The 19078-nt window shown below is 37.7% G+C and overlaps 3 protein-coding genes across 6 annotated transcripts; 2 read left to right on the plus strand and 1 right to left on the minus strand.

Annotated features, from left to right (window-relative positions):
- Positions 1–683: 683 nt before the first annotated feature.
- Positions 684–12280, plus strand: LOC148082446 (FHF complex subunit HOOK-interacting protein 1A-like). The gene is made up of 18 exons (XM_087789632.1): positions 684–787; positions 2255–2338; positions 2651–2836; positions 3129–3327; positions 3762–3989; positions 4055–4217; positions 4774–4885; positions 6388–6489; positions 6649–6705; positions 6779–6865; positions 6974–7141; positions 7203–7282; positions 7354–7526; positions 7593–7704; positions 9085–10196; positions 10271–10449; positions 10527–10647; positions 10949–12280. The coding sequence occupies exons 3-18, from the start codon at positions 2732–2734 to the stop codon at positions 11179–11181; spliced, it is 3231 nt and encodes a 1076-aa protein (XP_087645758.1). The 5' UTR covers positions 684–787; positions 2255–2338; positions 2651–2731; the 3' UTR covers positions 11182–12280.
- Positions 12281–12870: 590 nt separating this feature from the next.
- Positions 12871–15791, plus strand: LOC148082447 (uncharacterized). 3 transcript variants are annotated; one of them, XM_087788196.1, is made up of 10 exons: positions 12871–13028; positions 13121–13177; positions 13382–13435; positions 13638–13747; positions 13826–13910; positions 14133–14212; positions 14274–14364; positions 14432–14503; positions 14814–14963; positions 15462–15791. In XM_087788196.1, exons 1-10 carry the CDS (start codon positions 12941–12943, stop codon positions 15524–15526), a joined length of 852 nt encoding a protein of 283 aa, XP_087644322.1. In that variant the 5' UTR covers positions 12871–12940; the 3' UTR covers positions 15527–15791. The 3 variants fall into 3 exon arrangements, with proteins under 3 accessions (XP_087644322.1, XP_087644324.1, XP_087644323.1); XM_087788198.1 differs by having other exon boundaries at positions 14850–14963; XM_087788197.1 differs by having other exon boundaries at positions 13826–13898.
- Positions 15792–16376: 585 nt separating this feature from the next.
- LOC148082448 (uncharacterized) lies at positions 16377–19076 on the minus strand. Of its 2 annotated transcripts, XM_087789636.1 has the most exons (5): positions 17804–19076; positions 17506–17561; positions 17343–17393; positions 16907–17266; positions 16377–16604 (listed from the first exon to the last, which is right to left on the minus strand). In XM_087789636.1, the coding sequence occupies exons 2-5, from the start codon at positions 17552–17554 to the stop codon at positions 16483–16485; spliced, it is 582 nt and encodes a 193-aa protein (XP_087645762.1). In that variant the 5' UTR covers positions 17555–17561; positions 17804–19076; the 3' UTR covers positions 16377–16482. The 2 variants fall into 2 exon arrangements, with proteins under 2 accessions (XP_087645762.1, XP_087645761.1); XM_087789635.1 differs by lacking the exon at positions 17804–19076 and having other exon boundaries at positions 17506–17644.
- Positions 19077–19078: the final 2 nt, after the last annotated feature.

Consider the following 19078-nt stretch of genomic DNA (forward strand, 5'->3'; position numbering starts at 1 on the left):
ATTGTTGTATTATGTATCATACTTTATTTCGAAGATAAAAGCGTTTTTACTTTGCAGATCGCTATCCTATGTATAAAAGAGATCAGGCAAAAATAATGTTGTTTTTTCGTTATCCACTAGATGGAAGCATTGCTCAGAGACAATGTCACCAACTGCTTTTTATGTTTATCATATCTACCGGTATTTTAGTAGTTTTTTATATTACAATTTCATATATAAGTGGTTTGATTATATATTATTACATTACTTATAAAAAATATAAACGCTATGTATGTAAAAGTTACAGATTTTATTTTTGCAATCTGAAATACAGGTGAGGCACTCTTGTCAACATACACCTTTACATTTATAAAACTCTAAAAGGAATAATACTTTTATAGTAAAATAATATTATTTTATTTGGGGATTTTCATTTTAGATGTTACATCTGATCATCGAATGTTATGGTAAGTGACGTTCAACTATGTGGGTTTAATTTTGTGCTTATCGTTTAAATTTCTAGCACTTCGACTCAACATTTACTACTTGCTAACAGGCGCTTTAGAAATAACCTTTACTTACTTACTTACTTTTTTTTATTAAGAATGTATTTCCTTGACAGATGTGGGCGTGGTTTTGTCATGTGGGCGTGACTTTAGCGATACCTATCGGGCAGCAGCTTTGTGATTGACAGATGAGCGGATTATAGGAGCTACAGTCACGCTGGATTTTTTTAGAACCAGAAAACATTTGGATTTTTACAGAGGCTGGACATTTGCCATTTACTTTTACTACAAGAACTTTTGAGGTAAGTTCATGGTTGTCCAACTTTGGCCAGGTTTCATTTCAATCTATTTTCATTGATCACAATTGTCTTAATTGTGTAGAAGTGTCCTACGTTTTTTAAGTCAGTCCTATATTAAACCAAGAAAATGTTCTAAAAGTATTCTACTTGGATAGTAAAACTCTAATTGCCAGAAGTGTTATTTGAATAAATATAGGGCATATTGAGGGAGAACTTGTTGGACAGTTATACCCATCAAATGAACTTATTGTTAAAAAAAAAGACAAAGAAATTAAAGAAAGAAATACTATAAAGTAGATAATTAATGTTTTGCCAAATTTATTAATAACTTGTTTTAAGAATAGGTCCTTCAGTTATATAAATGTGATGACACACACTGCTTTTTAATTCCTCCTCACCATTTAAATGGATGTCGCTAAATATATTAAAGTGTTCTGTATAAAGCACTTGTTATTTAAATGCAACTATTATATTTATTCTTAAAAACGAAACATGTTAAACTGCAGTTAGCGTGGGAACCACACAGCTGCACACAGACAGGTCAGATTAGATTTTCATGTTACACTTCTGAACGTGCGTCAGTGGTCTCCATAAATATAAATACACATTGGTCGACTGATCAGAAGGGTGAAACTATTGGTGTGTTGTGCTATTGCTGTGGCTATTAAGGTCAGGCGGACACATGCCATCACAGAAATAGAGGATTAAACACACTGGATTAAACATCAATGACTCCTTGGGGATAAATTCCTTCTCACAAATATTCAGGTTTAGATAGAGGCCTTCATGGTTATAATGCATCCTTGAACCAGGAAACTTCCTAGTTTACCCTTGACCACCTAAAACATCTTCGAACTTTTTATCAAGAAGTTTTGAAGTAGGAATAACTGCATATCACGGTGTAGAACTTTTCTGTAACATCTAACATCTGTTTAACCACACATTTGGGTTGATGGTTCAATGTTGTGAGCTTACACATGTGCTATTTCACTGTGAAAAAAATGCAGTTGAGAATCAAATCCGTCCACATCTGTTACTTTAATCTCCCTGTGAGAACGTATGGTTGGTAGAAGTGCAGCACCTGTTTTCTATGCAGATCATCAAGTTGTCGCTCGCTCTGTGGTCAACATTCATCCTCTTGCATTGTGTCTTTATGTATTTAACTTTTGTGCGCAGTTTAAAGTGTCATGTCTATAATCAGTGCTCTTGCAAATAATGAAACCATCAAATAAAAACAGGCCACTATAATGTAAAATGGAGAATATATCATATATAACAATGTTCTCTTGGTAAGATTATTACCAACATTTCGGTTTAATAACATTATAATGAGCTTATGAATTCCTTTGCAATTAAAGAATACAGTATAATACAAACATTTACCAATGGATCAATTTTATTTGTATATTTGCTCTTCAACTGATGATCATGACAACACAAACAATTTGGTGGTGACATTTGTTTTGCCAGTTACAGTGAGCATCTGAGGCTGGAGGCAGGAATCAGAGGATCTTGGACAGTGAACGGGAATTCCTGGCATGTCCTGAACCCAGGGTGGGACACGCTCGCTACCTTCCTGTTTGCCTGTCATTTCCGGCTGTGATTCTTATCAGGCGTAACAAGGCAGAGATGAAAAGAAAAAATTAAAAACTTTATATCCTCTCTTGTGCACCATAATATATATTTATGTGTTTGGATTTGTGAGCTTGTGATTAAAACAACTATTTTATTGGAACTTTTCCTTTAACATCTGAACTGACCCAACTAGTATTTGAGGTGCCATGGATCTACACAGAGTATCAACCTCCCCCTCAACATAAAAAAACATTCACAACTTAATTTACTGTGTTTTCTCCATCCCATAAGGTCTTCAACTCATGCCTGCCCTTCATGAAATCTGTTCTGGATGAGGAGTGAGCATGCTCTGACCCCCTGACCAAGGTCAAAATGATGACCTCTGCGGTTGCCGTGGGAAACCGGAGGAAGTCACTAACACTGAAAGGGGTGGACCCGGAGACGTGTATGATTGTGTTCAAGAACCACTGGGCACAGGTGAACCACGTATTTCATTTTGTGTTCACCTCGTCAGGCAGACACAAAGAGTTGCTTCTTTGTCTCACTTCATTATCACCTCGGATTCATCACCACAGTCTGGTGTGTGAACCAAACGTTGGCCCTCGAACACTGGCTCTATTTATCACAATCCTCTATTTCGCACTCGCACACTTTGTTTGAGTTCTCTGACTGTGTGTGTGTTCTGGTGTCTAAGATGGAGAGTAAAATGAGTTTCATTGAAAAATTAAGTTCTTATAAGCCTAGATACAAATGTTCTCATCACTGGCAGGTTGTGAAGATCCTGGAGAAACATGACCCGGGGCGCGGTGGCATCAGTGCCCTCAGCTTCCTCACCGGTCATGCAGGCAATGGTGGTAGCAGCGCATCAACTGCACGTCTAGGGTCCATCCCGGCCGATGAGGCCAGTGCTGTCCAGAACTATGTGGAACATATGCTCTTCTTACTTATGGAGGAAGAGGCTGGACAAGGTGGGTGTTAACAATATGATGCTGACAAAGCACGCAGGTATAACCTCTGCCAAGGAGCTCATTGCACATGAACAGCAGCATTCAAGAACTGCTTCAGCCCTTGCCTACACTTTTTTTAACTGTACATAAATAACAGTTTTTCTTTTATTTTGTAAACATGTTCAATTCTGTGATCATAAAATATTTACTATACAAGCAGATGGTTGATAGTGAGCATCAGTTGAAAATGCACACCCTTAAATGTATTTGTCTACAATAAGAACTAAATATAATTTAATTAAATTCACTATGATATATACAGTATATATATTTTTGATGCACCTGAGAGAGTGTAAAAAAATGATAAAATATCCAAGTGGAATCAAGCTTTTTTTCCCATATAGACTAAATTGAACCATTCTTTTACACGATGCTTGCTCGTTGGATCTCATCAGGAGGAGCGATGGGGCCGATCCTTGAGTTCGTGGTCCTGGAAGGTGTGATGGAGAGGCTGTTCTTGTGGAGTCTGCGGAGACAGTTCACTGAGGACATGAAGCTGGAACAGCTGAGGATGTACCAGATGCTTCTCGCACAGGCCAGGCAGCCTCTGCTGCACCACAAGCCGGTGCTGAAGCCCCTCATGATGCTCCTGGCCTCCTGCTCTGAAGCTGGACCTGAAGCAGGTGAGTTGATATTTACATCCAGTCCAGCTCAGAGTACGTCACTGAAACCCTGTCCTTTCTTCCAGACAGTGCTGGAGTGGTGGAGGCAGAGCTGGTGCTCCTGTTGAACCAGCTTTGTGCCGCTTTGGTTAAAGATCCGTCTGTCCTGGAGTTGTTTTTCCATACCAGCGAAGACCAAGGAGCCGCCAACTTCCTACTCTTCTCCCTGCTGATCCCGTACACACACAGGTGAGAATGAACAAACCATGGTACAAACTTGAATACTTTTAGACAAATTCATTGAATTGCAATATACATTTATATAACGTTTCTGTTTTTTTTTGTAATTTTTCCGAGTTTATATTAATTATCGTAAACATTTTTCAATCGTTTTTAAATGTCTTTCAAAGATTTATCAATTCCCTTCCAATAAGTTGTAATTTATTTTTGTGTTAATGTGTTAAATTTATTTTAATAGTTAGTACATTTATTTCAATAATTCTATGTATTCTAAAAGATTGTTCATTTCTTAAATAAATTGTTAATTTATTTTTAAAATGTATTAAATTCTTTCAATAGTTTGTAACTTCCTCTCAACAGTTTTTCCATTCATTTTAACAGATTGTCGATTAGTTTCAATAGTTTGCAAACTGATCTTGATGGTCTGACCTGAGGAAGTATGATGAGGTCAATTTTAAGGAGGTGAAGATGATAACTGTGAAACAGAGTCAGAGTAGATCAAATACTGTCATGTACAAACCATCATGAGGAATGCGACAGTAAATGAAGCGTGCTTGTGTCTCAGACAGGGCTCAGTGGGTCAACAAGCCAGAGAAGCTTTGCTGTTCATCATGTCTCTGTCTGCTTCAGAGCCTCGAGTGGCCCAACACATCGCAGACAACACATACTTCTGTCCTGTAAGTCTCACTTTGGACGTCTCGTCTACGGATCAATCAGAAACACCACATGTATCTGCTGTAGCAAAGACATCAATTAATTGAGATATCTTTCTATGAATGTGAATCTGTTTTCAAGAGATTGGATGAGTCATTTTCTCCGTCCATTCTCCCTCCGCAAACTCACCCTTTTTTGTTATGTAATGAACAAATGAGGCGTGATGATGTGTGGCAATAATAGGAAGAAAGAGAAAACCCATAATAGTCAAATTCAACAATGGTCCCTATTGTAATTGATAAACAAAATTCCCTCTACAAAATCATGTATAAATAATCTATTTTTTCTTCTAACCATTCTCAAAAGTTAAGCAGCAGACATTATGTCTCATGTCATGCAAGTGCAAATGTTCTAGCCCTGGTGTTTGTTTTTCCATTATGATATTCCAGAGCCGGAGACAAGTACAGGAGCGCTCGCCCCTGTTGTCGCCTCCTTGTGTTAAAGACACAGATGCCATGTGTGTACTTGTGTGTGTGTGTGTGCGCGCCAGATTTAAGCCCATGTGACCACACTCTGACCTTAATCTCTATGTAAAAAGCAGATTAGTATAGCGACACAGGATTGGTCGAGGGATTAGCTAGACTGCATTTGATTGGATGATCATTAACTTTAGACTCCAGCTGCTACAGCGTTATCGCTTCAGGTTTTAATCAATATAGGAATTTTCCAACAGTTTTGCTTTTGTGTTAAGCTTCATATCCGCTCTGCCGTTATGACCTCAAACTTCAAACTCAAACAAAAATCTTTAGATAAAAGTTACTTTGGAAAAAAAACCTCAGGTGTTAATGTTGACTCTCTAATCTGATAATATGTATTTGATATCTTTGATCATAATGTGTAATAAAAAAAAAAGATACATTATTGAACTATTGCTGTAAAGAGATTGGAAACATTTGAGTGATTCATAGATATAGATACTTTATTTATCCCCTGGAGGAGAAATTATTTCAGTAACGAACTGTAATACACTTATATAATACATCTCATTTGTTTGAGTCCTCTTAATTTTCGTCTTAATTTTAAAATTACATTTTATATATATATATAAGTCATTTCCTTTCTGCTGAATTTGAGACTCAAATGTTGCTACAACCTTCAGTTTCCCTTGTTAGGAGTATTGTTTTGTCTAAATCATTAGAGAATAAAATAAATAAATCGAATATCAAGTCTTTATAAAGTGTTGTAAGTTAACGCATCAAACAAGTATTATATGATTCACCAGACCAATCAATTACCAATTCAGAGTAGGACTGACCAGTGTTTTCACCCTGACATCCCAAGAATAACAAGAAAAAAAGGAACTTGCAACAGAAACAGTAAAGTTAAAGATGAAAATGTGCTTAAAGTTATTCAAAAATGCACTATATATACTGTAATTAATTAGTCCAATGAATTTCATCATTTGACAGCACTAACTATAGCACACACATAACAATTGAAGGTAAACTGATTATAGTAAACACAGGTGCTGGCAACGGGACTCTCTGGTCTGTACTCGTCTCTCCCGGCCCGGCTGCAGGTCTACAGTGAAGACTGGCACTGCCTGGATGAAGCAGACTGGGAACAGGTATTAATGGCAACCAATAAGTTCTGTGATCACCTTAGTTTTATTTTTAAATATTGTTTTAATAATTGGTTTAATATATATTAATTATGAAAGAATATAACATTTTTAGAGTTAGTTATTGTACCATTGTAATGTACTAATAATTACGTGTCTCATCAGGTCCCAGCTCTCGTGGACTTCCTGCATTCTCTTAACTTCTGCAGTGCTGTTGCCAACGTACGACACAGACATGCTTCCAAATTAACCTGAAACATCTTCCATAGCTTCATTGAACATTCCCTCCGTTCAGGTGGCTCATCCCTCCATCCGTGCTCAGCTGCTGAGTTATATCTACAACGGCTTCCTGGTACCGGTTCTGGCTCCGGCTCTGCACAAGGTGTGTAGAAAAGTAAATAATCAGCTTCCATCAATTATCTTGTCACTAAGCTATGTTTGCGAATCGCGATCGAGCTTCTGTTATTCGACCCGGTGCATGTTTGTTCAGCTGACAGTGGAAGAAGTGATGACGACCACAGCTTACCTGGATCTTTTCCTGCGGTCCATCTCTGAGCCAGCTCTCCTTCAGACGTTCCTCTCCTTCATTCTACTACACACTCATGACAACGTGCACATCCTTGACACACTTGTTAGCAGAGTCAACACACCTTTCCAGGTAACACACTCTTCTAATGAGCAAATTATAGATTTTAAAATGGTTCTGGTCTCTTTGACAGCTGGGTACGGTGTCGCTGTCTTTGTTCAAGACGCTGATCGGCCTGTTTTGTGAGGACGTCATGCTGCAACTCGTGTTCAGGTCAGTCAATGGATAATCTTATCGTACAATTGTAACAAGCTGTTGTTCTTAATGAATATCTACATCTCCAGATATTTATTACCATGCCATCACCTAAGCAGGAAGCAGCAGTGCTCCCTCAAGAACAAGGACTGTTACTCCTCCAGTGCTGCTTCTTTTCTTCTTCTCATGCCATCCTGGTGTCCTGGGTACTTTCAAAACACAGTCACACACTTGGAGCTCATCCACTGGCCCAAACAAGCAGGTGAGAACACCCCCCCCTGTTACACAACATATTGCGTGTTTGTGCTAACAATTGAGTTTGTTTTAGACCCACTGATGCCAGAGAGCGTCGGTTACTGTCGCAGTTCAGACTTTCTGATGGATGCCAACTACACCCACTACCTGTGGGATGCTAGAAGAGCCATTTCAGTGTCACAGAGGTCAGCCAATGCGTTTTTTCAAATTTTACATACAGTTACCTTGCTTTTTTTGTTTGTGCTGCTTAGTTATGTTATGGAAAACAGCCCCAAGATAATTCTTTGTCTGATGTTTCTTGTCTGGACTGATTAGCAAAAAGAGAGAGGGGAAGAAAATGCACACAAGCCTAACAATACTAAGCCTAACAATCACAACACATATACACCATGCACTACTTAAAATGTCCACAAGTAGGCGGCATACTCTTATTTCAAAGTCAGAGTCCATTTCTCAAATTGATCAAACAAAAAAATGAGTAGGTCCAACCAATGGTGGCAGCAAGACACACGGTCCTCTAGAAAATAGAAAAGAGACAAAGCAAACAAAAGTGCTGACTCAAAGCGTCAAGGCAAATCACAAAGCCAAAATATCCAATAGGGGAACGAGGAAGAGTCAGAGTTTATTGTAAGACGATCTAATGCCAGCCAATCGGAAGTCTGATGTATATGAAAGGGATGGATAATTGAACACTGTGTAGTCTCTTAGTCCAAGAGCATTGAAGAATAAGAACAACACTGTGTTTGTCAATGAATTTGTTGTGTTTATTCTGTGTCCGAACCATGCAGCACTTCACGCTCAACTCGTCTTCACACGACCTTGTCAAAACCTTCTTAGTCCACCTACTTTATATTTGTCCGCCACACACGGCACTATATTCTACATACTCCCTTTTAGCCAAATCCACCACACAATATTTGGCATCTTTTCTTTTCCTTTATATTTTTTTTCTTCTTCCCCACACTTGACTCTAAACGTGCCAAATTTTACAATTATATTGACATCCTCATTTAAGTAAACTTGTGTACATATTTTTGAAATGTAAACATATGTTGACACAAAATACTTTTTCTGCTTGAAGCGTTCCTGAAATTTGAAGAAATAGACCCTTTTTCCAAAATATTGGTCACCACAAATAACTGGAACCATGAACCCACTGATTTCTCTATTTTAAAACATAGTCTCTGAACCTTTCTGTCCTTACTTTCTGCTCGACTTGCTATCATGTATATCTGGAAACACTGTTCCCACCTTTGCCAGTTTTCTCCGAAGTTGCCAGTGAGCACGAGTGGTGTACGAGTAGCTTAAACTGCTCCATCTTTTCAACAATCTTTTCTTTTCTGTGTCCACTGCACCTGTACGAGTTATCTTAGCCACTCACCGCAAACAAGTGTAAACAGTCCATACCGAATAAAAAGTAAAGGTTGGGATCATAACACTTGGCCCTAAAAGTTTTGCCACAGCATTTTTTGAATTCTGAGAAACAATTCAAAGCCTGTAATTGAATTTTTTGTTATAATAACTAAATCAAAATATACATGTCTTTAAGTACATTTATCTTTCAGGGCGTGTTACCACTGGTCAGCACCTTATGATGGAAGTGAGCCACAGCCAGAGGAACATCGGTCTGAAACACCAGCTGACGATGTCTACGAAGTGGAACAGCGGGACAAGAGCAACTCCATATGTTCTTCTGTCACACAGTCCTCTCTGGATAACCTCTCTGTGGGCCCCCAAGGAAGTCGAAGCAGTTCTGCCATGGAGCTTGAGTGGGATGACATTTTTCAAGAGGATGATCAGTTTTCCACAGGTATTCTTAGCCACACATTTGGTAACGGGAACATCAAAATGGGACTCACTGTTGCGCCAACGCCGCCCCAACACATCCAGGAAATGCGCCGCACGGCTACCAAGATCGTTCACGGCTCCTATGTAGAGGAGTCTGAGTTCCAAGACGATGTCCGTGTCTACGATCTAGTGGCTCAGAAAGATTCAAAATCAGCCATTCTTGAACGAATCATGGCAGCCAATCGCAGAGCTCGTTCCATCACACCAAATGGGATGCGAGCGTCAGCTGCGATGGCTGCCACCACGATAACAGCCGGTCTAACAACTACAGTAACGGACAAGGTGAACCGGATTTCGGCGACCAGAAGAGAGGACGGAGGGAATGAGGGTAAACAGTATTGTGGGAGGATGGAAGACGAAGACGGTGGAAGACACAAGACAGGCAGTCATCCACTGACGTCACAGCTGATAATAACAAATGGTTTCAATGCTGGAAATGACATCGCCGATTTGGATGTTTTTAATGAAGATGAGAAGCACAACTGTAGAAACTTGGTTGCAGTTAATCAAATGAACTCTAAGAACCAGACACACAAAAACCAACATAATGGACGCGTGGAACCGGATGACAACAGCTTCCTGTCGCAGTACTACAAGCTCATGATGTCATTGGGCGTGGAGCCCGACATCGACGAGGGCATGTTCGACATGGACACGTTCAGGAATCGCGTTCAAGAACTGAGACATCGACTTGAAGAGGATGAGGGACTGATGGGTGAATCGGTTTTTAACACTGACAGGAGCGTGGATGAGGCTGTAGAGGAGGAAAGAAAACAAGAAGAAGGAGGGGATAAAGAAGACAGGCAGAAGCACGGTGTTCCATTCACAGGTAATGAGTCTTTTAAATATGAACATAAACAGATCCATTAGTGCTATAATTGATTGGTCTTGTCTTTCATGAAGGGCCCTTCATCAGCGTTCTGCTGTCCAGACTGGAGAACCTCCTGGAAAACTCCATTGCTGTGAACCTTTTAGTGACAGGCATCCTGGCACAGCTCGCTTCGTATCCTCAACCCCTTCTTAAATCCTTCCTCCTCAGCCCGGAGACCCATGAGCACTGTAACGTGCGCACGCTGTATCAGGTATAACATGGGCGGGCGCGAACACCCTCAGATTCATACGTGCTAATCCAAGATAAAATTGTACGACCTGTTCACAGGTGATGGTGTCAGTTCATGCTCAGATCGAGCGCCACATCCAGGCTATACCAGATTATCCTGCACTGGTCACTCAGGCATGGAGGTTTTTACTGGCGAAAGATGAAGACAGCAAGGTCAAAGGTCAGCGGAAATCGATAGTTTATTTTTTTTAAATATAAAATATAATATATATATATATATATATATATATATAAATATATTTAATTCTTTAAATTAAACATAAAGTTATTTGATTAATTTTCACTATTTGCAAGTTGTTCTTCTATTTACTAGTTGATTGTAAACTTCTATTAAATGCAGTTTCATCACTAACCACTAGAGGGAAACATAGTTGTTGAAGCTTTAAACCTTATTGCTGTGTAAGATTTTAAGATGGTAAAAATCTGTTATTATAATTAATGAAATTATTCCTGTGATTTAGAGAAACTCCAGGCAGAAGGAGACGATGTATCGATGGACACGTCTCAACCAAACGGCTCGGTGAGGATTTCTTCTCCTCCATCTCCTCTTGGTGTCCTGCCTCCCTGCCCGTCCATCGCGCCTCAGAACAAGAGCCGAGTGTTTGCCATTATTCTGTACGCAGAGTTCCTGAAGGAGCTGGCAGCTATTGCTCAGGAGCACAGTATAGCGTTGGACTGCACTGCAGAGGAGTAGACAAAGTGATTTATTCACTTTGAAAAGCCAAGTTTTGACTCAGTTATTAATATTTTTTTAACTTATTAATTTATTATCATTGTGTCATATTAGATTCATCGTAAATTTCCCGTTCATTGAGGTTGAAGAAGCGTTATTTTCTACATCAAATGCATTTGCAATGCTAAATTCCTGAAGATACTTGAATATTGCCTTTTGCACATCATGTTCATCAAATGTACTTTATTATCAAAGAAGAAAGGCATGTTGATGAAACTGAACACTTTATTGAATTGTAAGTAAGTTGATTCACGTATTGGATGACTGAGCCATTAGTTTCTAATTAAATTAGTTAATTTATAAACAAGTTAACTTAATCTGGATGAAATGAGTTAAAGTTAGAAAAATAATTTTTTTTAAACTTACTTACTTGCTTACTTTAAAACAGAAAAAGTAGATTTCACAGGTGCTAATGCTAAAGAGATACCAGCTTACTGACGCAGCGAAAGTCTCCTGTCATTCACTAGTTTTGGTCCTTGAATAATTATATAAGTTTAAAATAGCACATCCAAAAGTTAATGCCATCAGATGAATTGCTTTATTGAAAGTATAGTTTGGTGTGCAGTTAGCTTGTTGCTCACAGGGCGATGCTAAATTGGAGCCATTTGTTGTCAACCATAACTTGCTAATATATAATAATAATGTTATATGACAACATGTTCTTTCTACTTTATGATAGTTAAGGTGAACATCGTTACTTGTGAGCTACTGTCACTTTCTGTAGTTGAAGGAAAATACTAACATTCTGTTCAACATTTCAAACATAGGTCATTTATTGTATTGTTTTTTGTGTGTATATAATGAAGGAAACAAAGTGCTTTGTTTGTTCAAATCAAGAAATATGTATGTGCAAACATTAAGGATGACAAAATAAGAAACTTTGCTCTTGTAATGAATGTATAAATTAAATATCCAGGCACTGTAATATATGTATATATATTTTTTTTTTTCTGTTTTGTATATTTTTCTTGAAGATGTTTTTCTTTTTTTTATGAAAATAATTTGTCTTTCGTTTTTCATTTTAATACGACACAGATGTGAATAAAAATGAAAAAACCAATCATGTCTGCTTAATATAAGGTGCTTATTAATCTCTGTAACATTGTTTGTTTTAAAATCATGAATCCCTAAATGATTTCTTCTTCTGCGAAAAGCAAGCCCCATAAATGGGTTTTAAGACACAGTTCACTGTTTTTTTTTCATTCAATACTAAATGATTAGAAATGATTTTGATGACTTGTAAACATACTTATATTATTATTATAAACTTTATTTAAACTCAAACTACGTCGAGTAGGAATTGAAGCATTTTTAGAATCGCTTCACTATTTTGAATTTATAACCGGGGGAGACCACAAAGAGGAAGTAGAAATGGAGGCAGCTCTCACAGACGCATGCACTCTTAAAACATAAGTGTGATCTCTGAAAATACTTCATGATGCTTGACTAAAAAATATTGTTTAAATACATGGACATTTGAAGAAAAAGAAAAAAAGGAGAACAAATATTTGAACACATCCAAACACAATTAAAATGAATTAAAAGTGAAAAGGTGAGATGTTGTTTCGATTCTGCTGCAAAAAGCTGCATTTCAAATATGTTAACCACAGGCGTGGGCCGGATGTCGCCAGAAGAAGAGCGAAGGTAACAGTAGCACGCGACAAAAGCACATTTAGACAGGCAAGCAACTCTGTGAGAAGAAGACAGAAGAACTGCAATCATGAAAAGCTGTTACCGGTCACTACCTTTTAAGCCCAACAGGAAAGTTTTCAACCTGACAATGTGTTGGTGTCGTCTCATCTTGATGGGTGAGTTCCTGCTCCTTTTAACACTCCTGAATATTATCCATACGTTGTAGTGCAAATCAAATCAATGTTGTTTCCTTCGTCTTTGCCTGCAGTTCTATATATATCTTCTACTTCTGATGGTCAACCTAACGAAAGTAACAACATCACAGGTCAGTGTCAATATAATAATCAGTGTTTGCCCTTTTTTTTTTTAATTAAAAAAAGCAACATTTTAAGGAGTAACAAATGTTCTTGGAAACAAAATGGAACCTGTATCAAAACCACAGGAACGACCCTTTTTCCTTTCACATCATTTACTTAAAAAAATGTATATGTTATTGTTGATATTTAAAATAAATATTTTTGTCTTATAGTGGTACCATCCGGTTCTAAAGAACTAAACACAAGTGCAAGTAACAACAGCTCAGGTACGACAACAACACCCTCAATATGTGTCTCTTTTTGTTTTGCTACGTCATTTTAAAAACCCATTTACGCCTTCATTACAAGACATGCAAGTACAGGTATGAATAATGGGACAAATGAAAGGCGTTAGAAACAGTATTGACTGCGTAAACAAGAGACGTGTATTTATATTTTGGTGATCAAACCCACCTGCTTGTCTCACAGAATCATCTCCAAAAGACCTGGTCCCGACCTCTACACTGACCTCTACACTGACCTCTAAACTGACCTCTACACTGACCTTTACAGCCACCAACAGACCAACTGCATCACTGGTATATTTAAATTCTCTTAAAAACAGTCTATATTTCCAGTATAAGGAAAGACTCAAAAAGTGAATCTCGATGTTACAGACCACAGTAAACCAGGATGTAGCAAAAACAACCGACATGTTGGTGAGAACTACCGCTGATAACAGAAGAGCAGGCAAGTCACCAGGTAACTAAACACAAACTTCATTTTGTCTTCCTGTTAGTTAGACCACAATCTCCATGCGAAACCTTCTGCAACAGAAAAGCACCCCCACTTTTTTTTTATTTGTTAGTGTTTGGGGTGGCAGGGAACTTCTTTGCTGAATCATCCCAAAAAATATTATTTTTGCTTCTGTTGTTACATTTATTAAACTGGCACATTGAGAAAATCATTGTTCTTACCTTTCAGCGTACTTGATCTTGGGGATGATGATTGTTGTCATCATCGTTTTGATTATCATCCTCTACATGCTCAGGAGATCCTCCAGGGTGAGAGAAGACAGTGACATTAAAAAAAATATTTTTTGTATTAACTCTCCGCTCTGATCAGAAATACTCCTTCGACCTGCATCCTCAAAGTTCTGCCTCTCATCTCAATCAACCCGAGGGAACATTTGACCCCATTTTACTGGATGATCTAGGTGTGTATGTGTGGGTGCACAAGTGTGTGTGCGAACGAATGTATAACTTTTTAAACATTTTTTACAGGTGTGCCAGAGCTGCAAGAGAGAGAGTGGACGTCGTCCTCTGTACTCAACGGCATTACTGATCCGACAGAAGGTTCATTTAATGAATTTTAACAAAACTATTTATGGATTTAAATATTTGGTGAAAGCGTCCGATATCAAGGTCAGAAAAAAAAACGTTTTAAAAGGTTGACCCTCAAAGTGGAAATCAGTTTATTTTCTATGGTTTATCTTGGGTCACGTGATCAATAACCTGAGCAAGAAGGCTAAAGGGTACGTTTGTGCAATTTATTCAGGACAGTTCTTGAGTAGAGGAGGAACTTTATCTTCCACAATTGTGACCAGAATTTTGTTGAATTCATAATAATGTTCACACCCCTGTCCAATCTTTGTGTGACCTCTAGCTCAGTACCAGAGTTCAAATGGTCTCCCTGTCTCAGATTGTGTATCTGACGACGTCAAGACGGACCTATCGACCGGCTTGTTGGATGATGGCGACCTGTTGGTGGAGATGGAAGAGCAGAGGGAGGTGAATGGAAACAACAACAATCCATGTAAGTCAAACACTCTCACCTTGAAGAGAAGCACCTCAGATACAAAATAGGAAGTTGACTGAGATGGCCGTCACAGCAGCGATTCCGCCACCTGCTGGCAGGACTGAGTCATCGTAACAAATAATATACCAATCCTAACCACGACCGTAATGTCACAAAAGTCAGGCATGTAAACATTGCATGTTTATTCAAAATGACCAGTTTGTAACTCAATGTACCATTTGAAGATCAAGGTTGAGATAAACAAACATTTGTTGAAGGTTTCGCGCATTTGATACAGTTTTGACTTAATAACAGTAGTATTAATAGCATTAATACTCTTTGGGACTCTGTTCTTTAGGGTTCCATTTGTTGTTTGTAAGTGTCTTTGTGTGTCCTAAAATGTACTATCATTATGATATCAGTTATTAGTTTGCATGAGCCAACTGCTTTTTGAAATGCAAATGTCTCAAATATTCTCTTAATTAAGTTTCGTGTTTGTCTCTCTTTTCTTTCCAGTTTGCTCAACAGATTCACTTTTTGAGATAAACCTGGATGAGCCAGTGTGTTCTGGTGTTTCCTGAGGCGTCCTCCTGTCACTCACCTTCATCATAGACCTTCTTTTGACTCCATGAAAATATGTTATAATATCAACATGACCATAACTACTTTCTATAACAATCATTTTCTCTTTTAAAAAAAACTGACTAATCCTTTAGAATTGATTTGAAAACATGTTAATATTTGTTTGGACATGCTTAAAACCAGATTAAGGAGTGTATTTTTTATTTTGTGTTTTTTTCAGAACAGAGGAGGCAATAAATGTAAATTGAGATGAAGAAAAGTTGACCAGTGTTTCCAGTGATTTTATTCAGACAAATATTGTCTGACGTAATGAATTATAATATTGAAGTACCCATTTGGAGCTATGTATTTAATAATAATCTCTGATGAGTTGAAAGGGCTGAACATTGGGAGATTAGGATGAGATTTAAAAAGAAAATAACTTTAATTATTAGATGAGGCTGTACTTTTTAATGTGATACCAATTTGATCAACACATTTTCAAGTATTTTTTTTATTGTTTCAGATGTTCAACCTGTTTTGTAAAGAGTCGTAATCGTCAAATTAGATTAAAACAAAAATGCTTTTTACTCCTTCATATGTATCTTAAATCCTTAGATATTATCATATATTTGAAATTAGGATTCATTTATTTTGAAATATAATAATAAATTAAAGCAAGGCAATAGAAAAACAACATTTTAATATCACATACAATACAATTACAAGTAAATACATAAATAGAAAAATACAGATTCAAATAAAGATTTATTTAATTTCAACTTTTTGGTTAATGCTTATGTAAGTTTAACCAATTCCATTATCAACATATTTGAAACAAATTGAAAAATAGAATACCTATATTAGGGTTAAAAATGAACTAAAACCATGAAAGAAATCTATTGAAAGAGCTTCATAAAGAGGCCTGGATGTTTGAAAGTGACATTAGCTTCTGCAGAAAAAGTGTTTGGGTTATTCAAGCACCGATGTACGTGAGAACAACCGCCGACACAGCCGCGGCCACGACCCCGGCTGTCACCAGCAGTCCCACGTAGAGGCCGTTTTCTCCCAGTATGTCTGGTAATGGTCTCACTATTGCTGCAGAGACATTAAATACGAAATATGAAATAAGTCGTACAAAGAAAGTTACAATACATACATAGAAACAAAAGCAATTTCTCTAAAGGTCAAATTATCATCTGTCCTGAATTTATGCTATCCTATTCTATGCTAGCATCACATATTTATGACATCAGATCTAGAATCTTGTTCTTTTAAAGGGTAAGATGTAGATTGTAAACTTAAAAATCCTTATCATATAGTAGAGTATGGTTAGACAAACACTATTTGGGATCCACAATCCAAGAGGAAGACACATCTCAACCTGGTTCTCCACCTACCAGTGACGTTGAGGTATCCGACTCCAAAGCTACTCCCATAATCCGTGCTGATGTTACATCGATAAAAGCCAGAGTCCTCGGGTACAAGATGGAAGAGTTGAAGGCTGACCAGTCCTTCTCTGAGAGCATCAACGTCACTCTCCACGCGCCCCTCAAAGTGTCCGTCCTGGGACTCGGGGACCTCCACACCATCGCGGACATGATACAAGACTGGGTCCCAGTCCTCGTTCAGCAGTTTGCACAGAATCTGAAGCGACATCGCTGACATGTTGGTTCCGTTCGTGAAGGTCCACTCCATCGTCACGTTGTCGTCCTCCTCTGCCTGGTAGAAGTCCTCAGTAACATTGACGGAAAAGACGTCTGCAGAGAACAAATGAGAGAAGGGATGGAATCAAACAGAAAAAATAATGGTAAGGCATCTTCAAATGTTGCATACGTTGATTCACTGTAGAGTTGTGGTTCTGAGTCTGGTTGACTTCGAGTGCACCTGCTCAAGACAGATGGATCAATGAAACAATAACACGTTGTTGTTTTAGTTCTTAATACAGATTCCACTTCATGAGTTTACAGAATATTGTGAAGTTGAAAGACAAACTAACTGATGCTGAAGGAGGTCAAGGTGATGAGCAGAAGAATCCTGCAGATCATCTTCTTCCTGGAAAACATATAAAAGTGGACTAAAGTTACTGTTGAGAGTCCAGATGTGCTTGTGCAGAAAAAAAACATGTATAAATAAAGTTTTTCATAAACCCCCCTGACACACACAGCTGAACAAAAAAAATTTCTTTATCAAGAAGATGAATATGAACTAGTTTGACTGAAGAACGTGAGAAAAAAACGAAGGTAGTTTAAATACAAACATAGAAGCGCAGAGTCACGGCTGGACTCGAGACTCACAAGGGCGACGCTGCTCAGGAGACTGGATCATCTGGAAGCTTCTTGTGTGTCGCGGAGCTCCTTAGGACAAAGCAGCCGCTCGATCACCCCAACCTTGCACACACTTGCCTGCCTCTGTCAAGACCAAACAAAACCGGAACTGACAAAATAAAACAAGCCAACAGGATACATGAAGAATCAATATAGAATTTAACAACAGCTAACCTGAATTCCAATGATGTAGGCATGTTTATACACACCACCTTTATTTTTAAAAGTTTGAAGTCAACTTACAAACACCGTTTTACAGCATCTTGTGCGTTTAAACTTGGGAGTAAAAATAGTTACTTTTTCCTGTCTTTATGTATGTAACCAAATCTAAAATGTAACTTTTGGTTAAATTTTAGATTTGATACAGTACAAAGTATCAGGATAACCAACCTAAACCTTTTTTTTCTTTTCAAAATATTAAGAAAAACTGTTTCTATTTTAAAAATAAAATGTATTTTTTATTTTATCTCTAATGCTGAGTAATGTTTTCTTTTTTTTTTATTGAAAAGCGGAAAAAAAAGCTCTTCTTTTAAACATGGTGGAGTTGAAAATGGAATGTTCTGTTTTTTTGTTTGTGGTGTCCTGAGGTGCTGAGTGTGCGTTGATTAAACTAAATCAACATCTTCTGTGTTGACTTTTCAAACACTGTGCTGACTGTCCTGAAAACTCACTGAAAACATGTTTCAATGAGTAGAAAAAATGAAAATCCAAGAGCCTGTGATTATTCATTATTAGTTTTACAGTGGTAAAGAATAACACACATGAAGAAGAAGTAGAAGTATTAGTAGTATATTTACCTGTGGTGAAGTGAGAGTTAATACACAACTTATTATGTATTAATACATGAAGAATTGTGAAGTAATGTGGATATCAAGTATGATGACAAACAAAATTGTGACTCACCTCATGTGACGTCCAGATTTCTCGTATTTCAGTCATTTATGATCATTAACTAATGTTGTTAATAATTGTGAGGTTCTATTCCTCGTCTCGAACACTGCTAAAGGAGTCTTGCCATAAGGTATGCTAGCATCCTGAGAGGTTTAAAGCCTCTTGAGGGAGGAAACTTGTCTGACAACTGCAGGAGTATTTTTAAAAAAGGGTGTGGTTTTTTCACGAGTTCAGTTTGGGTCCACCTCTAACAACATTGTTTGATCAATATAGCCTAAATTAAGTTTTGCCAAATATGTTCTTAATTACATTTAAATTGAACATCAAACACAAATTTGTATCCTCATTAACTGA

This window comes from Callionymus lyra, chromosome 4 (assembly GCF_982586985.1).
Source record: "Callionymus lyra chromosome 4, fCalLyr1.hap1.1, whole genome shotgun sequence".
NCBI classification, from domain to species: Eukaryota; Metazoa; Chordata; class Actinopteri; order Syngnathiformes; family Callionymidae; genus Callionymus; species Callionymus lyra.

Bases quoted from the DNA above. Each gene is read 5' to 3' on its own strand.
- LOC148082446 (XM_087789632.1), top strand. From the start codon at position 2,732: ATGATGACCTCTGCGGTTGCCGTGGGAAACCGGAGGAAGTCACTAACA. The intron at 4,218-4,773 runs GTGAGAATGAAC...CTTGTGTCTCAG, and splicing joins CTGATCCCGTACACACACAG to ACAGGGCTCAGTGGGTCAAC. The intron at 7,527-7,592 runs GTGAGAACACCC...AGTTTGTTTTAG, and splicing joins CCACTGGCCCAAACAAGCAG to ACCCACTGATGCCAGAGAGC.
- LOC148082447 (XM_087788196.1), top strand. From the start codon at position 12,941: ATGAAAAGCTGTTACCGGTCACTACCTTTTAAGCCCAACAGGAAAGTT. The intron at 13,748-13,825 runs GTATATTTAAAT...TCGATGTTACAG, and splicing joins ACAGACCAACTGCATCACTG to ACCACAGTAAACCAGGATGT. The intron at 13,911-14,132 runs GTAACTAAACAC...CTTACCTTTCAG, and splicing joins AAGAGCAGGCAAGTCACCAG to CGTACTTGATCTTGGGGATG.
- LOC148082448 (XM_087789635.1), bottom strand. From the start codon at position 17,632: ATGTTTTTTTTCTGCACAAGCACATCTGGACTCTCAACAGTAACTTTA. The intron at 17,267-17,342 runs GTATGCAACATT...TGTTCTCTGCAG, and splicing joins CAACTCTACAGTGAATCAAC to ACGTCTTTTCCGTCAATGTT. The intron at 16,605-16,906 runs GTAGGTGGAGAA...ATGTCTCTGCAG, and splicing joins CGGATACCTCAACGTCACTG to CAATAGTGAGACCATTACCA.